The sequence below is a fragment of the Trematomus bernacchii genome, unplaced genomic scaffold (genome assembly GCF_902827165.1).
Source record: "Trematomus bernacchii unplaced genomic scaffold, fTreBer1.1, whole genome shotgun sequence".
Classification (NCBI taxonomy): Eukaryota; Metazoa; Chordata; class Actinopteri; order Perciformes; family Nototheniidae; genus Trematomus; species Trematomus bernacchii.
Genome location: NW_022987708.1, coordinates 1,208,023 through 1,226,853, shown reverse-complemented (window position 1 = coordinate 1,226,853; position 18,831 = coordinate 1,208,023). Strand labels below are relative to the sequence as shown.

The 18,831-nt window shown below is 41.3% G+C and overlaps 2 protein-coding genes across 2 annotated transcripts in view; one reads left to right on the top strand and one right to left on the bottom strand.

Annotated features, from left to right (window-relative positions):
• The window catches only part of LOC117490945 (inactive N-acetylated-alpha-linked acidic dipeptidase-like protein 2), a 330,276-nt gene extending 325,383 nt beyond the window's left edge, over nucleotides 1-4,893 (bottom strand). The window contains exons 1-3 of the mRNA XM_034140729.1: nucleotides 4,726-4,893; nucleotides 4,276-4,362; nucleotides 3,825-4,016 (exon numbers count right to left, since the gene is read on the bottom strand). Of these exons, the coding sequence (XP_033996620.1) occupies nucleotides 3,825-4,016; nucleotides 4,276-4,362; nucleotides 4,726-4,893 (447 nt within the window). The remainder of the gene's footprint in view (nucleotides 1-3,824; nucleotides 4,017-4,275; nucleotides 4,363-4,725) is intronic.
• Nucleotides 4,894-8,721: 3,828 nt separating this feature from the next.
• dohh (deoxyhypusine hydroxylase/monooxygenase) lies at nucleotides 8,722-18,499 on the top strand. The gene is made up of 6 exons (XM_034140832.1): nucleotides 8,722-8,810; nucleotides 9,322-9,444; nucleotides 10,118-10,285; nucleotides 10,754-10,830; nucleotides 11,149-11,404; nucleotides 16,451-18,499. The coding sequence occupies exons 2-6, from the start codon at nucleotides 9,339-9,341 to the stop codon at nucleotides 16,759-16,761; spliced, it is 918 nt and encodes a 305-aa protein (XP_033996723.1). The 5' UTR covers nucleotides 8,722-8,810; nucleotides 9,322-9,338; the 3' UTR covers nucleotides 16,762-18,499.
• Nucleotides 18,500-18,831: the final 332 nt, after the last annotated feature.

Here is an 18,831-nt window from a genome sequence, read left to right as displayed (position 1 = left end):
GAAATCATGTCTAGTCAAATACTGAAATTCTCATTATGATAACTTTAATAGTTAAACTGTTCTGTTTGATAAGTTGATGTTACATGGCAGAAATAGGGGTCTGATGACAGAAGGTAGGGATGCTCCGATCGATCGGCCGCCGATCAATATCGGCCGATATTCACTCTCTGCCGATACTCTGGGCCATACCTATATATTACTTGAGCATTCAAAATAAAAAACTGTTCCTCTTGACTGCACAGGATACAAATGGGATTGTATCCAAAAGACAGCAGAAAGGAAGAAATAAAAAGGTGAAAAAGAGTGGGAAGAGGATAAGGGGAGAGGTGAGGACAAGTACTTTCCGTTGCTGTGTTGAATTTGTCAGAGGCTTTTTCCCCACAGCCTATCCTTGGAGGGCTTAAAAGGGAGCATTTATCAAGCATCAGTGAGCTTTTTGATGCAGCGAGGGTTGACTCACGTAATAAAGCATCTGCCTTTACCTCACCTTCAACTTGGTCATTGGCATCAAGCTGGATTTGAAGCTAATTTAATTTGTTATTTAATTTAAGAATTAATTAACTCAGCTAGCTGGGGAAACAGTCAAAAGATAAAACAATATAATGTCAAACCCTGTCATTCTCATTAATCATGTGAAATCATGTCTAGTCAAATACTGAAATTCTCATTATGATAACTTTAATAGTTAAACTGTTCTGTTTGATAAGTTGATGTTACATGGCAGAAATAGGGGTCTGATGACAGAAGGTAGGGATGCTCCGATCGATCGGCCGCCGATCAATATCGGCCGATATTCACTCTCTGCCGATCGATCGGTGCTCTCTATAAATGCCGATCGGGAGAGCCGATCACATGACTTAAAATAAATGACACTTTTCTCCGTGCGCGGCAAAACAAGCTCGCCAAAATGGCTTCACCAGTCTGGCAGTATTTTAAGGTGCCCGAAAAAGACAGTAAAATAGCGGTATGCAACGTGTGTGAAGCAGAAACCCTGCAGCTCCGCCCGCTGTGACGGACCGGTGAGCGGAACGAAACACACACTAAAGGCCCGTCCACACAGCGGCGTGCGTTGAAAGCTTCACCATTCACTTGAATGGGGTGACGTCACTTTTCGCCGAACTGCATTGTGGGAAGCGAAGCGGAGCTTTGCTGGCGTGGCTCGCTGCAAAAGTTGAGAAATGTTCAACTTTTGAAGCTTCTGAAGCTTCGGTGGAAGCGTCAGCCAATCAAATCCCGTTTATGCAGCCAATCAAACCGCGTGTATGCTGGGAGAGACACACCGCAGGTCATTTCCTCATATTCCAAAAAATTGTGTGGACGGGCCGTGAGAGTTAGACCTTACACACTTAGCTATTTTATCTACCTCTGGAAGAAGCTAAACTAGTTATAAATATGTTTAATCTTCACTGTTATATAAAGCCATGTTAGGGAAACTTCCATCCTATATCTGCTCCCTGATCTCACGGCGAATTGTAAGTGGCTACTCCCTGAGATCGCATGCTGTGGTTTTATTAAATGTGCCAACTGCTAGGACTGTCTTAGGGAAAATAGCATTTAGATGCGCAGCTCCACTGTCCTGGAATAGTCTGCAATTAAAATGGAAACTGAGCAATCTGGTGCCACTAAATGTTTTTAAAGCTCGGTTGGATGCTACTGAATCGGAAGCTGTTGGTACCTGTGCATGTGGATAGTATGTAAATTGTAATCCCTGTAATGCTACTGTATGATGTCCTTTTGTTGCTCTGTTATGTTTTTAATGTTTCATGTGGAACCTACTTGAGCAGGTCTCCCTTGAAAAAGAGATCAATGATCTCAATGGGATACAACCTGGATAAATAAAGGTTTGAAATTAAATGAAAAACTGTCGGGTCACTCATTACTGGATCAGTGAGCTGCATGAGATACTGACGGGCTGTCAGGGGAGGGAGAGAGGAAAAGAGAGCGCTTCTGCTCATTTCTCCCGTGTTATTATCCAAAGTTAATGTAAACTTGTACTTAATTTGAATGTAATCATTATGTTGGTTGTTGTTTGTGGAAGCGCCAGTGAATGAGCCCCATTAACTGAGTTTTAGACATCACTTTAACCAGTTAAGCCCTGAGCCTGTTTTTCAGGCCTCAGGCTCGAAAATGACATTCCCAGAACAATTGACTATATCTTCACTTCTAAAAGGGTTAAATTAATAATCTGTTTTCTGAAAGCAATGATAAACCTGTGAGTTGAATGTAGAAGAGTCAGAATCAATATAGATTTTTCCTAATTTAACGTAAATTCAGATTGAACATCGTAAAAAGATGTAAATGATAGTGTCCGTCCAAACAAAAAACATTACTTCTAGTGAAAACCACCCTTGAATGATGGGATAGTAGACTAAAAGTTTTAGGAATCCAAACTATAACATATAATAAGTACCCTGTATTAAGATTGATGCAAAACAAGTGACATTTGACCTTTTTAGAGAGGTTTAGAAAAAAAAGACCCACTTCCGGGGTCATTTGGGTGCATTTTCCATATCTCTCGTTAGAGCCAATAGAATCGAGGGGAAGTTCCTAAAATCCATCTAAACATTACCCATTGGTGAATGAGTGATGACAGTTTATTCATTTCACACAGGTTACGCAATCCATAGTGCGTGCATGTCGTCGTCCAATCCTTTTGTCAATCCTTCTTAACCGCCGTCGCCTCCGAATCAGCATTGCTATTGCATTTGACTGGTCGACGATCTATATTTGTGTTTGCTTAAATAACTCAGACGAAGCTCATGTCTGAGGTCGGAAGGTAAACAGACAACACAGTCTCACGGCATTTCGTGTTATAGTCACGAAATTAATCTATTGATTCGTGTTCACCAACACGATTTCGCCATTTCTTTTGTGTCACACAGAACGATTTTAAAAGCAATGTAAATAATAACAAATTAGAAGGAAAAAGACATTTAAAAAAAATACAGATTTAAGTATTCTGACACAGAACGATTTTAGAAGCAATGTATTTATATTGGTAGTATGTTTCGTGCCTGCACCAAATAATAACAAATTAGAAGGAAAAAAAGATGACATAAAATACAGATTTCAGTATTCTGAGGCTCTGAGCCATTTCTTTTCCTCACTGACGGCAAAAAAACTCAGACATTATACAATTTAAAATAAAAGGGATAGGATTAGGCTTAGGGTAAAATATTGAGTAAGAACATGTTTTTATGAACCACACAGCTTCTGGTCTTCCAAGACCCGACCGGACAAAAAGACGTGTTGCAGGCACGAAACATACTACCAATAGAAATACATTGCATTTAAAATCGTTCTGTGTGACACGAAAAAAATGTGAAAATCGTGTTGGTGAACACGAATCAATAGATTAAATTAATTTCGTGACTAATAACACGAAATGCCGTGAGACTGGGTTGAAACAGACGCCTCATATACAGCAGGGGGGCGCGGGAGGTTTTTCTTCTTCTTCTTCTTCTCTCGGTTTTTTGGCGGATTGCAACTTTAAGGTGCATACCACCACCTACTGTACTCACCGTGAAGTTGTTTGCGGCCTGCCAGTAAACCCAAAGCAGAAGAAGAAGAAGTGACGTCAGCGGTTCATTTGCCTAATCCACCCCCAGGAACTAATTTTGGTGTGAACGCGATCTGCTTTAGTTCATCAGAACTAAAAGAGCTCTCATGAACTATTGTGGAAAAAGTACTTGGTGTGAACGCGCCTCATGGAGGAACTCTACGTATCAGCTGAGCCTCATAGTGTCATGAGCTGAGACGGGCATCTTGCATAGCTTTAAATTAAGTTCAAGTCAAATGTAATGAACATAACACACGTGCCTTACCTGTAAACCACGGAAGGTGTAGTCCAGCAGGCGTGTGATGTCATTTCCTGCCAGGTAAAGAATGCGCAGATGTTCGAGTCCCTGGAACATGTCAGCTGTCACCAGGTGGACCCGGTTCCCGTTCAGAGCCAGCTCCAACAGCTGACCCTGGTTCTGGAAAGAGCCAGGCTCCACTGCTGAGATGCTGTTGTTCTGGAGGAAGAGGAACCAGACCATAATGTTTGATGCTGCTGGGTAAATTAAAATGTGTGCCTTTTCTCCTTTGCTTCTCCTCTTTTCCTGCCTGGACACGGATTGGACTGTGTGTGTGTGTGTGTGTGTGTGTGTGTGTGTGTGTGTGTGTGTGTGTGTGTGTGTGTGTGTGTGTGTGTGTGTGTGTGTGTGTGTGTGTGTGTGTGTGTGTGTGTGTGTGTGTGTGTGTGTGTGTGTTTGTGTGTGTGTTGTGTGTTACCTGCAGGTACAGGTAGTGCAGGTGTTTCAACAGAGTCAGGTCCTGACGACGGATCTGACCAATCACATTGTCCTGCAGGAAGATGGTCTGGAAGAGGAAGAGAGACGGAGGGAGAGTTAGGGTTTATCCTAAAACCTCATTTTGCTTCCTCATTTCCTTCATAATAATCTCTGAATATGTATCTTTCTTTTTAGAGCTTGGTTTTGTTCAGATGTACTTTGTATTGAATGTTGTAATTCAGAAGAAGACAAATGTGAGCAGAAGATGTATTAGACGTATTCATTGTATTCATATATCGACTTTAATGAACTGTTTGACATTCCGTTTTGATTTCTGGGAAAGTGATCAAGGAGAGAGAAGTTGAGAATGTTCCTAAGAATTAAGACTTGATGGTGAACTGTGTGTGGATGTAACCCAGCCGTAGCGTCCCCCCTGAGTGGGTGCAGCTACCTGTGTGGAGGGGGGGACGTGTTTGGGGATGTCCCTCAGGCTGGTGGAGCCACACTCCACTGTGAGGCTGTAGCAGCGGCAGCTCACAGGACAGGAAGGAGACGCTCCACCCAGAGTGTGGAGGGAGAGGAGCAGCACGCAGAGAGGAAGCAGAGGGAACACCGCCATCACCGCCACAGAGGGGGGGGGGGGGGGGGGGGGGGGGCTGGAGAGAACACAGGTCAGCTTTACATGGAGTCAAATCAAATATATAGCACAAGTTGAATTTACTACTAAGAGACAAACTCTAACAACAGATCTCCCACTACACGTTAGTTGGATGTTTTGTGTTTGAATTCTAAGGCTCCATGCGCATGTACTACTGTCCTCTATGCGAGGGCCTTACACTGGAGTTTGATGACACATATAATGTTGATTTGATAATGCCAAATAAACGTAATTCAAACCCATTGTCGAATACAGTATTAAACATAATTCACTATCTGTGTTTGATCTTTGTTCAAAGCTGATATTTGTTTATTACTTTATGTCAGCTGATACTAAACAAGAAATACAGATATGGTTGAGCTCATTTAGAAATTCACTTAAAAGAAAACAAAACTGATTTTGGATTTAGGGGATACAAAAAGGCAAGTTTTTTTTGTCTTGTTTTATTGACTGTATGTTAATGAGTTTGTTTTGCAGAGTACGTGTATAGACGAACTAAGTCAATAAATAAAAAGTTAAAAAAAGAGAAACCTGAATGTTAGTTTATTTTTATGTCAAATATTCGTCACATCACAATCACAATTGTTTGGTTTTTGTTTATGCAAAGAATGTTACAAACAAAGAAAGGAATTCTGACATTCAAAAAACGAAAGCCATGCGGTGACAACCTACAATTTGTATACACATACAATACAGGTGTATGCATGTGCACAACATGTCAAAGTTCTTTATCTAGCATGTGTCCATGCTAATATTATGGATAAAGGACAGTATAGATGTATTATTATAAGTCAACTCTACAGTATCAGTGGGCTATAGAGACCCAGTGCTATCCTTCTACAGCCTGCTCAAATAACCGAGCTGTCTCCCTTGATAAATACCTCTCGTGGTAAGTGTTTCTGCTTTGTGTTGCATATATGTAGCTTTTGGAAAAAGGCTGTTTGTCTCGTTTCATACAGAGGCATCCAGCTTTCCTGCACAGTCCCTTTTCAGAAGTATGGAAGGGCATCTGTGTGCAATTATCCCTTTAAAAGCACACACCTAGGTTCAAACAGACTTTATAAATAACATGTTCACCGTAGAAGAACAATCCGATTGAATGGACTTACATGTATAGCCACTGAACCTGGATCTGCTCATGTCAGGTATAACAACACAGCAGCATGGAGTCCATATTGTGAAAAGCTACCTTATATTTCCTATCTTTTTCCCTCAAAGGGGGTTTGAATAAATACTTTCAGAGGTCTATTAGGGTTTCAGTCAAAACAAGAAGACACACAAACCTGCAGGAAGTGTGTTTCTAACCTGTCTGATCATCTGACTGGGCTCTGGTTTCAGACAGAGGGTGAAAAGAGGTGCTTGAACATGAAAGCATAGAGACATGTCCATACAATTAAGACACCTGACAATAAGCAGAATAGGGCCCCTTAAATGTATTTGTTCTCTTGCCTGTACAAAAAGACTCTGGAAACCCTCAATACTACCAATCCAGATGTGTTTGTGCCACAGTAACGCTGCTGTTTGATCTGAGTAAACACTTGACTGAAAGAATGAATCCTATCAAGTGAAGTGTGTGGTAACAGCAGCTCTACAGGGATTAAACACTCGTTGTGACACGGCTGCAGATTAAAGCTCTTTTGGATATGCATCTCTGTCTGTGAATGACTGTTGCCATAGGAACCATGAGGCAAGAGGCATTGACGATGGATACAAGCATCCATCATCAAGGCCTTCCTCTGTTTTAACGGAGAAACATGTCTCTATCAAATCAGGTTGTAGGGATACTATTCAGTTGAGAATCTAAACTTCCAGTGCCATTCACTCAGGTTCATATTTGCATTGTGTGCCTCTACTGTGACATGTCTGTGCATAGCACCTCTTTTCACCCTCTGTCTGAAACCAGAGCCCAGTCTGCTCTGATTGGTTAGCTCGCCGGCTCTGTTGTGATTGGTCAACCACTTAGAGAAGTCCCGCCACAATCACGTACAATGTGTTGGAGCGCTAGCCAATAGAAGCGTGAGTGTTAAATAATGATGTCACTTTGTCGCAGAAGTAAACAAATGAGTCTAATGGCAGCGTTTCAGGCAGGGGGGGGAGTGTGTGGGTAAAAACTACAACACACGGGAAAACCCCAAAAAGCATTATAGGGCCTGTTAAATACACTTTATTAGGTACACCTGTAAGGTCTCAAGCCCCCCATCAGTTCAGCCATAAAGTCTACTTTTATTAGGCCGTTAATGTTGACTTGTATCCTCGGGTTTGCAGCAGTGAGATCCTAGTTATGGTTACCAAATGATATTTTGCCCCTGATGTATGGAAGTAGGATAACAAATGATTAGCACCTCTCAATACAATATAGTTCAGTACAACCCAACCATTCAAAAATGAGCTCATGATTACATTTACATCTTCACCTTTCCAACAGAAATTAATATTTCAAACTCTGAAATGGTTTGGCAAGGCTGTATGAGAATGTGCAGGTATACCTTATCAATTAGCAATTGAGTGTTAAATGTGGTTTCAATGTATTTGAATTTAAAATACAATTAAGCAATGATGACACATATTGTTTATATTCTTGACAATCTATTTTTAAGACATTTTATACAATGTAGCCAGGCTCGGTGCAGCATGGAAGACGTTAAGCACAGCAGACAGTGAGTGACAGATGGACTGACAGCAGCCAACAATGGAGCCATGTGTCTCCTGCTCTGTGAGACACAATGTCCACTGTGCTGCAGGCCACATCACACAGCATGCAGGAAAACAGATGTGATCCAGCCTGCAGCAGCCTCAGGAGCAGACGTGTTGTTGTTGTTTCATACCTGCTTTATGGAGGATGGAGGACACTCCCACAGTGATGCCTGCCCGGCTGCACGACGCCTTCTAAATCTTCTAACCCAGGCTAAATATTCCCGATGATCCCATCTATCTGTTGAAGAGGAGCCAGGCACCTGGAGGCAGAACAGCGGCTGAAGGATGTTTCCTCACTGTGACGAGCAGCGCGGGCCCGTCGCATCCTGAACAGAAGAACCGCTGGAGGAAGGACAGCAGAACATCAAGGATGGGTGATGCGTGAAAGAACCACAGGTCGGTGGGCAGGCAGGCCGCTGATCTGCAGGCCGACAGTACCGCGCTGTGAGACGGATAAGGTGTCTCAGTTAAATCCCACATCCAGCTGTCTCCTCTCCCCCTCTCATCCGACCCGTGCACGCTGCCGCTCAGAGGACCACAGTCAAGCTAGAGTCCCGCCAGCGGCAACACGAAGAACACTTCCGCCACGTATTTTTTCATAATAAAAGCGGTATTACCAAAGAAAAGTATAATAAATGTATATCTGCACGAAATATCCATACAACATACATACAAGATGATACAAATAAATAAATAAATATATATATAATATATGTCATCCCAAAAATGCATGTTCCTCATAAATATGGCACCATTTGAAAGGTAAATAAACAGGCTTTCCAACGGTATAAGATGTATATGCAAGAAGCATTGTTACAACAAAGAAATAACAAATTATGCTTACATTAGTGGATTGTTTTCAATATGTCACTTTTTGGTTTAATTGCCGTCTACTCTAAAACATGACATTTTGTATCTCATGCTGGCTGGAAAAATGACAGCAAAATCTTTTGATACAACTTTCCTCTATATATTTTTATTTTACTATTACTCTTAAAAATATTAAAAAAAATATGTGTTTTAGTTTAAGTAAAATTGGTGAGTTAAACACTTTTATTCTGAAAAACAGTCTCCCGGATATACATGCCTTTTTAGCGGAAGTTGCAGTAAGCGTGCGGCAGCAACAGAAGCGGTGTATCTCAGGCGGGTGTAGCTGTTTCTAAGAACTACTCTTGACTGTGGAGGTAAGTTACGTTCCGCAATGCGGATATTATTTGTGAATTATTTGTTTTATAGCTACTTGTATACAATGTTTATGTGAAGTTTACCCAACTCATGAAGCTAACAGTTAGCTTCTGTCCGGTCAGCCTTTTATAACACAACTCGTTTTGCCTGAAACGTGGCTGGCAGCCCATATGTTATGTCAGCCGGGGAGACACCAGCAGATACCTCCATACATTCTGTCTATATGGACAGTCCATATAAACAGTATATGGCAGATACACAGTAAGTGCAGCCAGACATAGGGACCTCTCCCATTGAGCAACAACCAATTGATGGGTATGTACAGTATTTTATTTGAGTGATATTTAAAGATGCACTAAGGCTTAGTTCTAAATGAACAGAGGTGGAAGAAGTACTCAGACCTTGTACTTAAGAGAGAATAGATATATTTTGTATGTTTATTTAATCAGCACATCACAAGTATTAAAATGAATAAGTGGTGAAAAGAAGAACTTCTTTCCTTTCCATCAGAAACCCTGTGTGGCAGTATGACCAGTGTGGAGACGGTGACCGCAGTAGGTCAGGTTCTGGTGGACCCAGCAGTGGGCCTGACCCGCCGCTTCAGAGCCTTATTCACCCTGAGGAACCTGGGAGGTACCACATGTCCACCAAACATACAAACACCCATGAACATGTTAAGTAGTCGAAGAGAAGAAATTGCATTAACAATTTAAAACTTTAGCACGAATAACAGCGAGACAAGTGCCCAAAGATGCCTTTAGGTCAAACAGCCTTTGGAATTGCTGAGGGAAACATTATTACTTGTGTTTCCCTGAGGGGAAGTCGGAGAGAAACGTGTGTTTCGCCCTGCCTAATGACTGGAACATTAGAGCAACATAATTATAGCCTTAGCACACACACATCTACCCTCTGTTGCTCACCATTACCTCTCATACATTTTTTCAAATACACATAAAGGACATGAGAGTATTATGAGATGCCAATACCAGCTCACACAACAAATTATTACATTACTAAATGAATAGAAAAATAAAATAGGATCTCTTCAACTTTTCAAATAAATAAAATGACAGTACACCCAGGAACCCAAAACACACACATGACACACTTCATTTGTATTGTTCTATATAATCCTTCTCTCATGTATAGCTAATTGTGTCCCCTTTCATGTTATGTTGTGCCAACAGATAGGTTAATATTTCCATATATCAATTATGTGTATGAATTACTGTAAAACACTATCAAAAGTGTTTAGGATGGGCACTTCAAATTAGTAGCGTGTGTAATGTCTGATCCTGTGTGTCAGGTGCTGAGGCTGTGCAGTGGATCAGTAAGGCCTTCAGTGATGAGTCGGCCCTGCTGAAGCACGAGCTGGCGTACTGCCTGGGACAGATGCAGGACACGAGCGCCATCCCCTCCCTCATTGCAGTACTCAAAGACACACAGCAGGATCCCATGGTCAGGCATGAAGCAGGTAAACACACACACACACACACACACACACACACACACACACACACACACACTGTCATGCTCTGTGCTATTCTCTTACCCTGCCTCACAGATGAATGTGTGTGCATGCTTGTGATTCATCAGTCATAACGCACAAACACAAGCATGGTCGCACCCAGGATTTCATAAATACCGAAGTCCAAAACATGCTAAAAAACACATTCCTTTTAGATTTTCATGATATGCGCTTTTAAAAAAAAAATGCACATACTAAAATTACACACACAAATGTGCACTTTACTACAGTACTAAGCTGCGTCTTCAACCTAAAATAACTTTACGGAAACGAGACAAACAGCCTTTTCAACAACAGAAAATGTTCAGATGATCACAGTATGAAGAAAATAATACATGTATTTGCTGTTAGTAATAGACATAATACAACTGCTTGAGCTGCATTAGAACTCTGTGTGTGTCTGTCTGTCCCTAGGAGAGGCTCTGGGGGCGATTGGTGATCTTGTGGTTCTGGACTTACTGAAAGAGTACAGTCAGGATCCCGTCATAGAGGTAAGAGCAAAATGGGTATCCTGTTACTAGCAAGGCACTGCTATCAGGCAAATAAATACAAAAAACACTAGATGATTTCCCTAATTTTAGGGTCACAATTAAATATGCATTGGAAGACAAGAATCAAGGCTGTTTCATTGCTGGAGTTATTTAAATTATATGATATTACCTTTTAATGTGAGCTGAACAAGGAATTCATTCACTCTAATCCTCAATTTCCATGTGTGTTGCTTGAGTTTCTTGTCCCTGAAACAGTACACAAATGTCAATCAAAGCTAATGTATGAAGGAATAAGAGTGAGTGTTATTGTAAATGCAGGTAGCAGAGACGTGTCAGCTGGCTGTGCGTCGTCTGGAGTGGCTGCAGACCAGAGGAGAGAAGCAGCTGGACGATGGGAGCACAGATGAGAACCCCTACTGCTCTGTGGACCCCGCCCCCCCGGCAGAGAGGAAGAGTGTGTCAAAGCTGCGCATCGCCCTGTTGGATGAGACTCTGCCACTCTTTGAACGCTACCGCGCCATGTTCGCACTGCGTAACCTTGGCGACGAGGAGGCTGTGCTGGCACTGGGAGAAGGTAGGAAACAATACTACCACTTCCTGTTTAATCTACGCATCAATGTTTATAACATAGCTGTTTTAGTAATTTAATAATATGTAGTTTCTCTGCAGTGTTTGTCTCGCCTGACTGACTTTTTATTTTTGTAACTATGTTTATTTCCAGATTTCACAAAAAATAGAATACAAACAGTACTGTAGCAATGAATAAGTACATCAGTAGCAAATACACTTTAGGACAAAGGTGAATAAAGTTGCATACAATATATCAAAGTAACACACATAGGGTGCATAACCCTCTAGTTAAGCTAGAAGGAAACAGAAAAAAGTAAATACAACTACAAAGAAACAATTAAAATAAAAACCGAACAATTTTAAAACACGGCTACAACCAATGGGTCATGAGTAGGATATCAGACAATATTATGGTAGCAATCACTGTTTTCCTTAAAGGAGAGGTGTCATGGCCATTTCCACTGATCATAATTCCATTGTTGAGGTATACTAAAATAGATTTATACTGTGCAATGTTCCAAACTCACATTGGTTTCGCATACAGCATCTCTGTAAAGCATGTGTATTCAGCAGTATTCACTCTCTCCACTAAACGGCTCGTTGGAGCTCTTGCCCCCCCCTCCCTGTGAGCCTAGTGTGCTCCGATTGGTCAGCTCGGCCACTCTGTTCTGATTAGTCAACCACCAGAGAGGCTCCGCCCATGTCTAACAGTGCTTTTTTCAGCTCGCTCTCAGCGGAACAACAGTCTTATAATGGCCTCGGTACAGCCGTATATTTTATACGCTAACTAACCGAACTGTACCTACAACTGTTGTTATAGAAGAGTAAGTTATTTTTACCTGTAATAAACTATTACTGTTTGATGAGAAATCAAATCATGGTTTGCTATATATGAATGATATGTTTATAGGAGCAAATAATTCAGGGAAGAAAGGATAGGCCTACTAAGTATTTCCATCAAACTTTATTTTTAGAAATGTACAAAATGAACATGCGTAAATATACATATATACACTGTATATCATCCATTCCTCCCCTTATAGGCGTTTTCGGCATCTTGCCTATCGCAGCTTTGTAAGCGGCTGCCGGGGCTTTTTAGGACGAGGCATCAGAGTGGTCATCCCGTGTGTGTGTTGTCCGCCAGATACGCCAGGAGTTTCCTGATCTGGCTGGACGAAATCAAATGCAAATCACAAAATATTAGAGAAACTTAGTTGTTTTAGATTCGTTAGTAGTAGTTGTGGTAGGAGTGTGTATCTATCTAATCTATCTATCTAATCAACAGTTAGCTTGCCAGCTAATATGCTAACCTACGTTTGCTAGTTGTTCAGTGTAATATGCCAATCTACTATGAACAACAGCTAGTCTAGGCTAGCAAGAACATGTTTACAATTGCAATCTTATACGGGTAGTCTGCTACGTTCGGTCATTCATTGTAGCTGGCATGAAAACAATGTTTTCCCTAGCATGTCTAGCTCTAGTTAACCTTGTTGTTTAGCTATGTAGCATACACGCTATGAACGGTAGCTTGGTAGCATACACGCCAGGAACGCCAACTATAATGTACTGACCGTATGGTCAATCACCCGGAGTATACTGTCTATGAGTATTTCGTGTGTGAATGCAGACATTCTCCTGCTATGAGATACATGTATGTAAGGCCATCTGCTGATATTAGATAACGCTAGCAACTTTGTTAGCACAGTTAGCACTGTGTCAATGGCTTAGCAGTCCGACACACGTTTACACATTTAAACAGTCGTGGTAGATACCTTGTTTGGGAGACATTCCTAACGAAATGAAGTGCCAATCACAAAATATTATTGAAACTTAGTCGTTTTATGTTCGTCAGCTTGCCAGCTAGATTACAAACTCATGTCTAGCTCCGTTGTTTAGCTCGGTAGCATACACGCTAGGAACGCCAGCTATAATGTAATTACGTTTCGCGACTGACCGTACGGTAAATCACCCGGAGTATACTGTCTATGAGTATTTCGTGTGTGAATGCAGACATTCTCCTGCTATGAGATACATGTATGTAAGGCCATCTGCTGATATTAGAGTTGATATATGGAAACGCTAGCAACTTAGTTAGCACAGTTAGCACTGTGTCAATGGCTTAGCAGTCCGACACACGTTTACACATTTAAACAGTCGTGGTAGATACCTTGTTTGACAAATACACAAATAACAATGCAAACTTACAGGTTGTGTACCCGAATCTTCCCCTGCTCCAAACGGTCCAAACTAACTAGGAATAGCATCGTCCTTCAGTTTCAAATGCTGTGCATATCCGGCCTCAAACTGGGCAATGTTTTGGAAGCTTTCGTCTGTGAAATGCAGCGCACACAGTAACGTTCTTCGAACCTCTGAAGGAACAGTGTTAAACAGAAATTTTAACCACTGACTTCGTCGTGGTTCTTCCGTCGGTAGGACAAACAGCTCAGATTTCTCCACACATTTCAGGAAACAGGTCCTTAGCATTGGCATGACTGGATCGATTGTGAACTGAACCAGAGCTTCCAACAGTAAATGTTAGGCTGGGTGTGGCCATAGCTCTTCCGGATTGGTCCATTTTGTTCCGGGTACCGCATGACATCATGCCGTACCCGGAAGAATCAAATGGGCAGTGACGTATCTCCAACGAGGCGTTTTGGGGAGGTATTTTCTGTGTTAGAGTTTTACTCGCTACAGGGTGTACTTTGAGGGTTTTGACTCTGCACACCGTTTACATGCAGAAAAACCTTCATAACACACAAGGGGACGGGTAATAACCGGAAAAGCATGACACCTCTCCTTTAACCAAAATATATCATAAAGTTATCACCCCTTTTGTGAGGTATGTGTCCAGGACTGAACGATTAATCGATTTTAAATTGAAATCGCAATTTTAAATGATGCAATTATCAAATCGCAAAGCCTGCGATTTTTTTCAGTTTAAAAAGAAATGTGTTTTAGTTTTTTTTGTTCTTCTTGTGTGTCAGTCATCCACACCAATCAGAAGTGCTGTGCTCCACATGTACCAGTCATTGTTAACCAATCAGAAGTGGCCCATGATAGTAGGTCATGTAGTAGGACAGATTGATCCAATCACCTGCCAAGTATTTTTGAAATACTTTTCCAAATGGCTTCCAATGGAGCTTTCCTAGATGCTTTGGTGAAACAAACCATCTGAGTCAGGTTAGTAATGCTCCATCACATGTTTTACATCTATTACAGGGTGAATCTTAAACTGAAGCTTGACTTTAAAGCAACCCAACGGAAGTTTCATGTAAGTTTAATTCTTTCACTCGTAGCTCTGGTTGCGGGGGTGCTAGAGACGGGAGCACGTTGATACGACCTTCCTAGCCGGAGATATGGCTGTATTTTACAATAAACTTCTGTTGGGTCGCTTAAAAACAAATATCGCAAATCGAATCGCAATATCTGTCAGAAAAATCACAATTAGATTATTTCCCCAAATCGTGCAGCCCTGTCCCAGAGGGCATCACCTTTGTCTTTTTCCAGTCTTAAACTAACAGTCATACTTCATAATTATGACTACCCATTGGTTGATTGTGAGAGACTGCTTACAGATCCACCGCCTTGTTATGGCCTTTTTATTAGCTGTCTTAAAGATTAAACAAATATATTGTTCATTTTTTGGTAACCCCATATTCCCCAGGTAAAAGGAGACACCGGTGACATTTATATCATAACTTAGAACTTCTCTGATTGTTTAACTGGACTTATAACTTATAACTGGACTTTTCTTCACACACTAGATTTTACATTCACATTTAATTTATATGCTTTTCCTTGCAAACGTAATGTAAATAATTTGGGCTCAATAAAGTATATGTTATTTAAACATCCCATAAGGCAGGGGTGGGGAACCTCCGGCCTCCGGGCCGTATACGGCCCGCGAGACCATTTGATACGGCCCTCGAGGTAATTTATAGACACACGAAAAAAAATTAAGAAATCTAGACCGCAAAATAATTTAAAAAGCGAGTGCCTGTTTTTCCAGTCCTTGAACACAACACAAGCCTAACGTGTCATCACGTGGTATATGTCTCGTCTGACAGGGGTGCAGTGCTGACGTAGAGCACCAGAACGCCGCTCCGGCAATTCAAAATTTGCAGTACACATAAGGAGCCGTACACATGCCGCAGTTTTTACGTGGCTGTGTCTTTAGTTGAAAGCCCGGTGGCGATCTGTTCATCTGTCATACTGATCATACAGTCAATAACTTTGTTATTAGCATCTGGTTAGCTAGCTATGCTAACGAATATAAGAAGCTTTTTCTACAACCAGTGACGTAAATGTGCAGTGAGGCACATCTTTATATGATCATTATAGTTATAAAAAAATAAGAGAATAAAGTAAATGGGTATAAAATACTATATGACAGTATAAAAAAGTTGTTATTAATAAACAAGAATACAGTTTGAAAGGGGAGTGATTTGTAAAATATCCATAAAGAAAAATAAATCTGCTTACAGTTCTGTTTCATATGGGTGTTGAGAGATGTATCCATAGATCTCCTAATGTTGCTCTCAAAGTGCACCAGATTGATGCTTTTAACTTCAACATTTAAAAAAAAAAAAGTCTTCCCGGGGGAGCATGCCCCCGGACCCCCCTAGAGGATGTTAGGTCCCCCCCCACTTAAATCATGTTCACATGAATAGGAAACTAAATACATTTGCACACATCTTGTGTCCATATCTTTCTGTTTCGGTGGTCATGCCACAACCGTGCACGTGCATGCATGCGCGAGTCATGGCAAGATATCTGGATTAAGGGGTTGCTTTTTCTTTGCACAGCATGAAAAGACGAAATGAATGGGCTCTGATTTTAGTTTTTTTAAGCAGAGGTTGAGTTTAATAATTTGTACGGCCCTCGGAGGATGTTGTAAAAATTGAAATGGCCCTTGAGAGGAAAAAGGTTCCCCACCCCTGCCATAAGGGTTTAAGAACTTGGCAGCCCCAGAATATGTGTGCATGATCTGCCTTACAGTGGCCCCATCCTCTCCAGCAGTAACCTTTACTTTGAACGTCTCTGTGTCCAGGCCTGCAGTGCTCCAGCGCTTTGTTCCGTCATGAGATCGGCTATGTGCTGGGTCAGATGCAGCACCCGGCGGCGGTCCCGGCCCTGCGTGCGGCTCTGGAGCGCTCCGGGGAGAGCCCCATGGTCCGTCACGAGGCGGCAGAGGCTCTCGGCTCCATCGGCAAAGAGGAGTGTCTGGCCGTGCTGCAGCAGTTCCGTGGTGACGGAGAACGTGTGGTGAAGGAGAGCTGCGAGGTGGCTCTGGATATGCTGGAGTATGAAAACAGTGGGCAGTTCCAGTATGCAGATGAACTGGTCAGGTTACAGGGTTAAAAGTTCTATGTTACTTAAAAAATGCTTTTACTGAAATTGCTTATTTAACAAGTTAATGCTGTCTGTACTAGAGTGGTGCAGTGATTATGTGATTTCTGTTGGCTGAGGTCGAAGTTAGCATCACAAGGGCTACCTTAAGGGAGCAATTTTTGGATTTGGGAATATTGCAGAAAATAAGATCAGTTGCACACACACATTTATGATACTTACACATTTTGTTCAGCAGGATAATCTCCACACTTTACACAACTTTGACGTGTTTTGAAGTGTAATTGCGAACTACAGAAACAAAGAAACTAACATTATATATCAGGGGCTCATGACTATCCACAAACCCTGGTAAGCTAAAGGTGGCTAATGTTAGCATGATGATGTTAACTTATTTCATTTAGTTGCTTGTTAGCAACTGTGGATTTTTGATGACACGTAGAAGCTTCAGAGATTCACCAGTTGAATACTTACTGACGTATTTTATGTTGTAGATCAAACACAAAAATCTCTGAAGCTTGTATTTACTGCTGGCCTTATTTCAGGCATCTAATCAAAAACACATGCAAAACACCTCTGACTTTTAGATGAGTGAACTGGAAGTGGTATATTGCTGACTCATTTCCAGGTTTTTGGACTCATTACTGCACCACTCTATTGTATTGCCTTGTACAGCAGAGACAGCTGGACATCTCAGGGCTGCATCAATAAAACGATAGGATCCTGTGGGAGGAAGCTTTACAGTACAAAGTAAGGAACTGTCAAAACCCACAGAGAGCATCCAGAGTTGGTGCTGTAACTTTGAGCTGTGTATGGTAACGATGAGGAGAGAGCACTCTTTGTTTTCCCCCCCTTCAAGATGCCACAGCATACATGTTCGCACCATCATTTGCACCTCCACTTTGCTCATATTGTTTTATCTGGGAGCTTTTTGTGATCAGTATGGACTGCATGTGTAAGTGTGGACATTGGTTCTGACCCAGGCCTCCTGTCAGTGCATTCTGCTTGGATTATTTATCACAAGACAAAGATCTATCCTCTTTCTACTGTGGACTTCCAGTTTGTTGGGAAGTACACATCCCTCATTGCAGGGAAACATCATCCCAAACTGGAATCTGCTCCAGAGACTAATGGTGAAACATTTGAGTGAAACCTAAATCTCTCATGGTTGCTTGGTTACTAAATAGCTGTAGAAAACAGGTTTGGATTTTTTACTCTATCCAAGTGTGTAATGTATGTAAAATAAACACCATGCTTTATACATTTATTTATAGTCCTGTCCTCTTCAGCCTAGAGAGCAAGTTCTCTGAGCAGAAAGGTATATGGGTATTTGTATGTGTTCTTATGTGATCTGTAAATGTATGCCTTTTTTACCTGGGCTGACTGATTATATTCTCCCAGTTTTTGTATGATTAGAGACACTTTAAAGAAAACACCTGATACAGGGTGGATTTACAGGTTGGGACATATATTTATCTTGCATGATCCACTTTGATTCACATCAATTTGCTTCAATCAATTTAAGTAACATCATGGTGTCAAGCTTATGGTTCTCCATTCTCAATATACAAACTAATCTGTTCTTTACGTTGAATTCACATAATGAAATGAAAACTGGAAATGGTCAAATAAATCCCTTCAGCTGAATTTAGCTTTAATAACCTATTATGACTTAACCATACAAATGTATAGAGATACCAACTTCAATTTCGTGTAATGTTTTTATTTAATATTTTATTTATATTATTTGTTTCTTTTTTTTTTATATATATTTATTTATTCAGATTATGCATTTGATTACATCACAGTACAAACAACAAACATACACTCCCCCCCCATCCACAACAGCGAGGGTGATACAAACAATAGCCAAAAAAACATACATAAAAGAAAAGAAGGAAATGGTCACTAGTGCATGGTAAGGGAGGCGTGTGGTGCAGTGGGTTGTGTGTTGGTTTTCGGATCAGGTTGTCACAGGTTCAAACCCCACTGCAATCAGCATGTCATTGTGTCCCTGGGCAAGACACTTCACCTCAAATTGCTCCTGTGGGGATTGTCCACAGTATTGAGTATGTAAGTCGC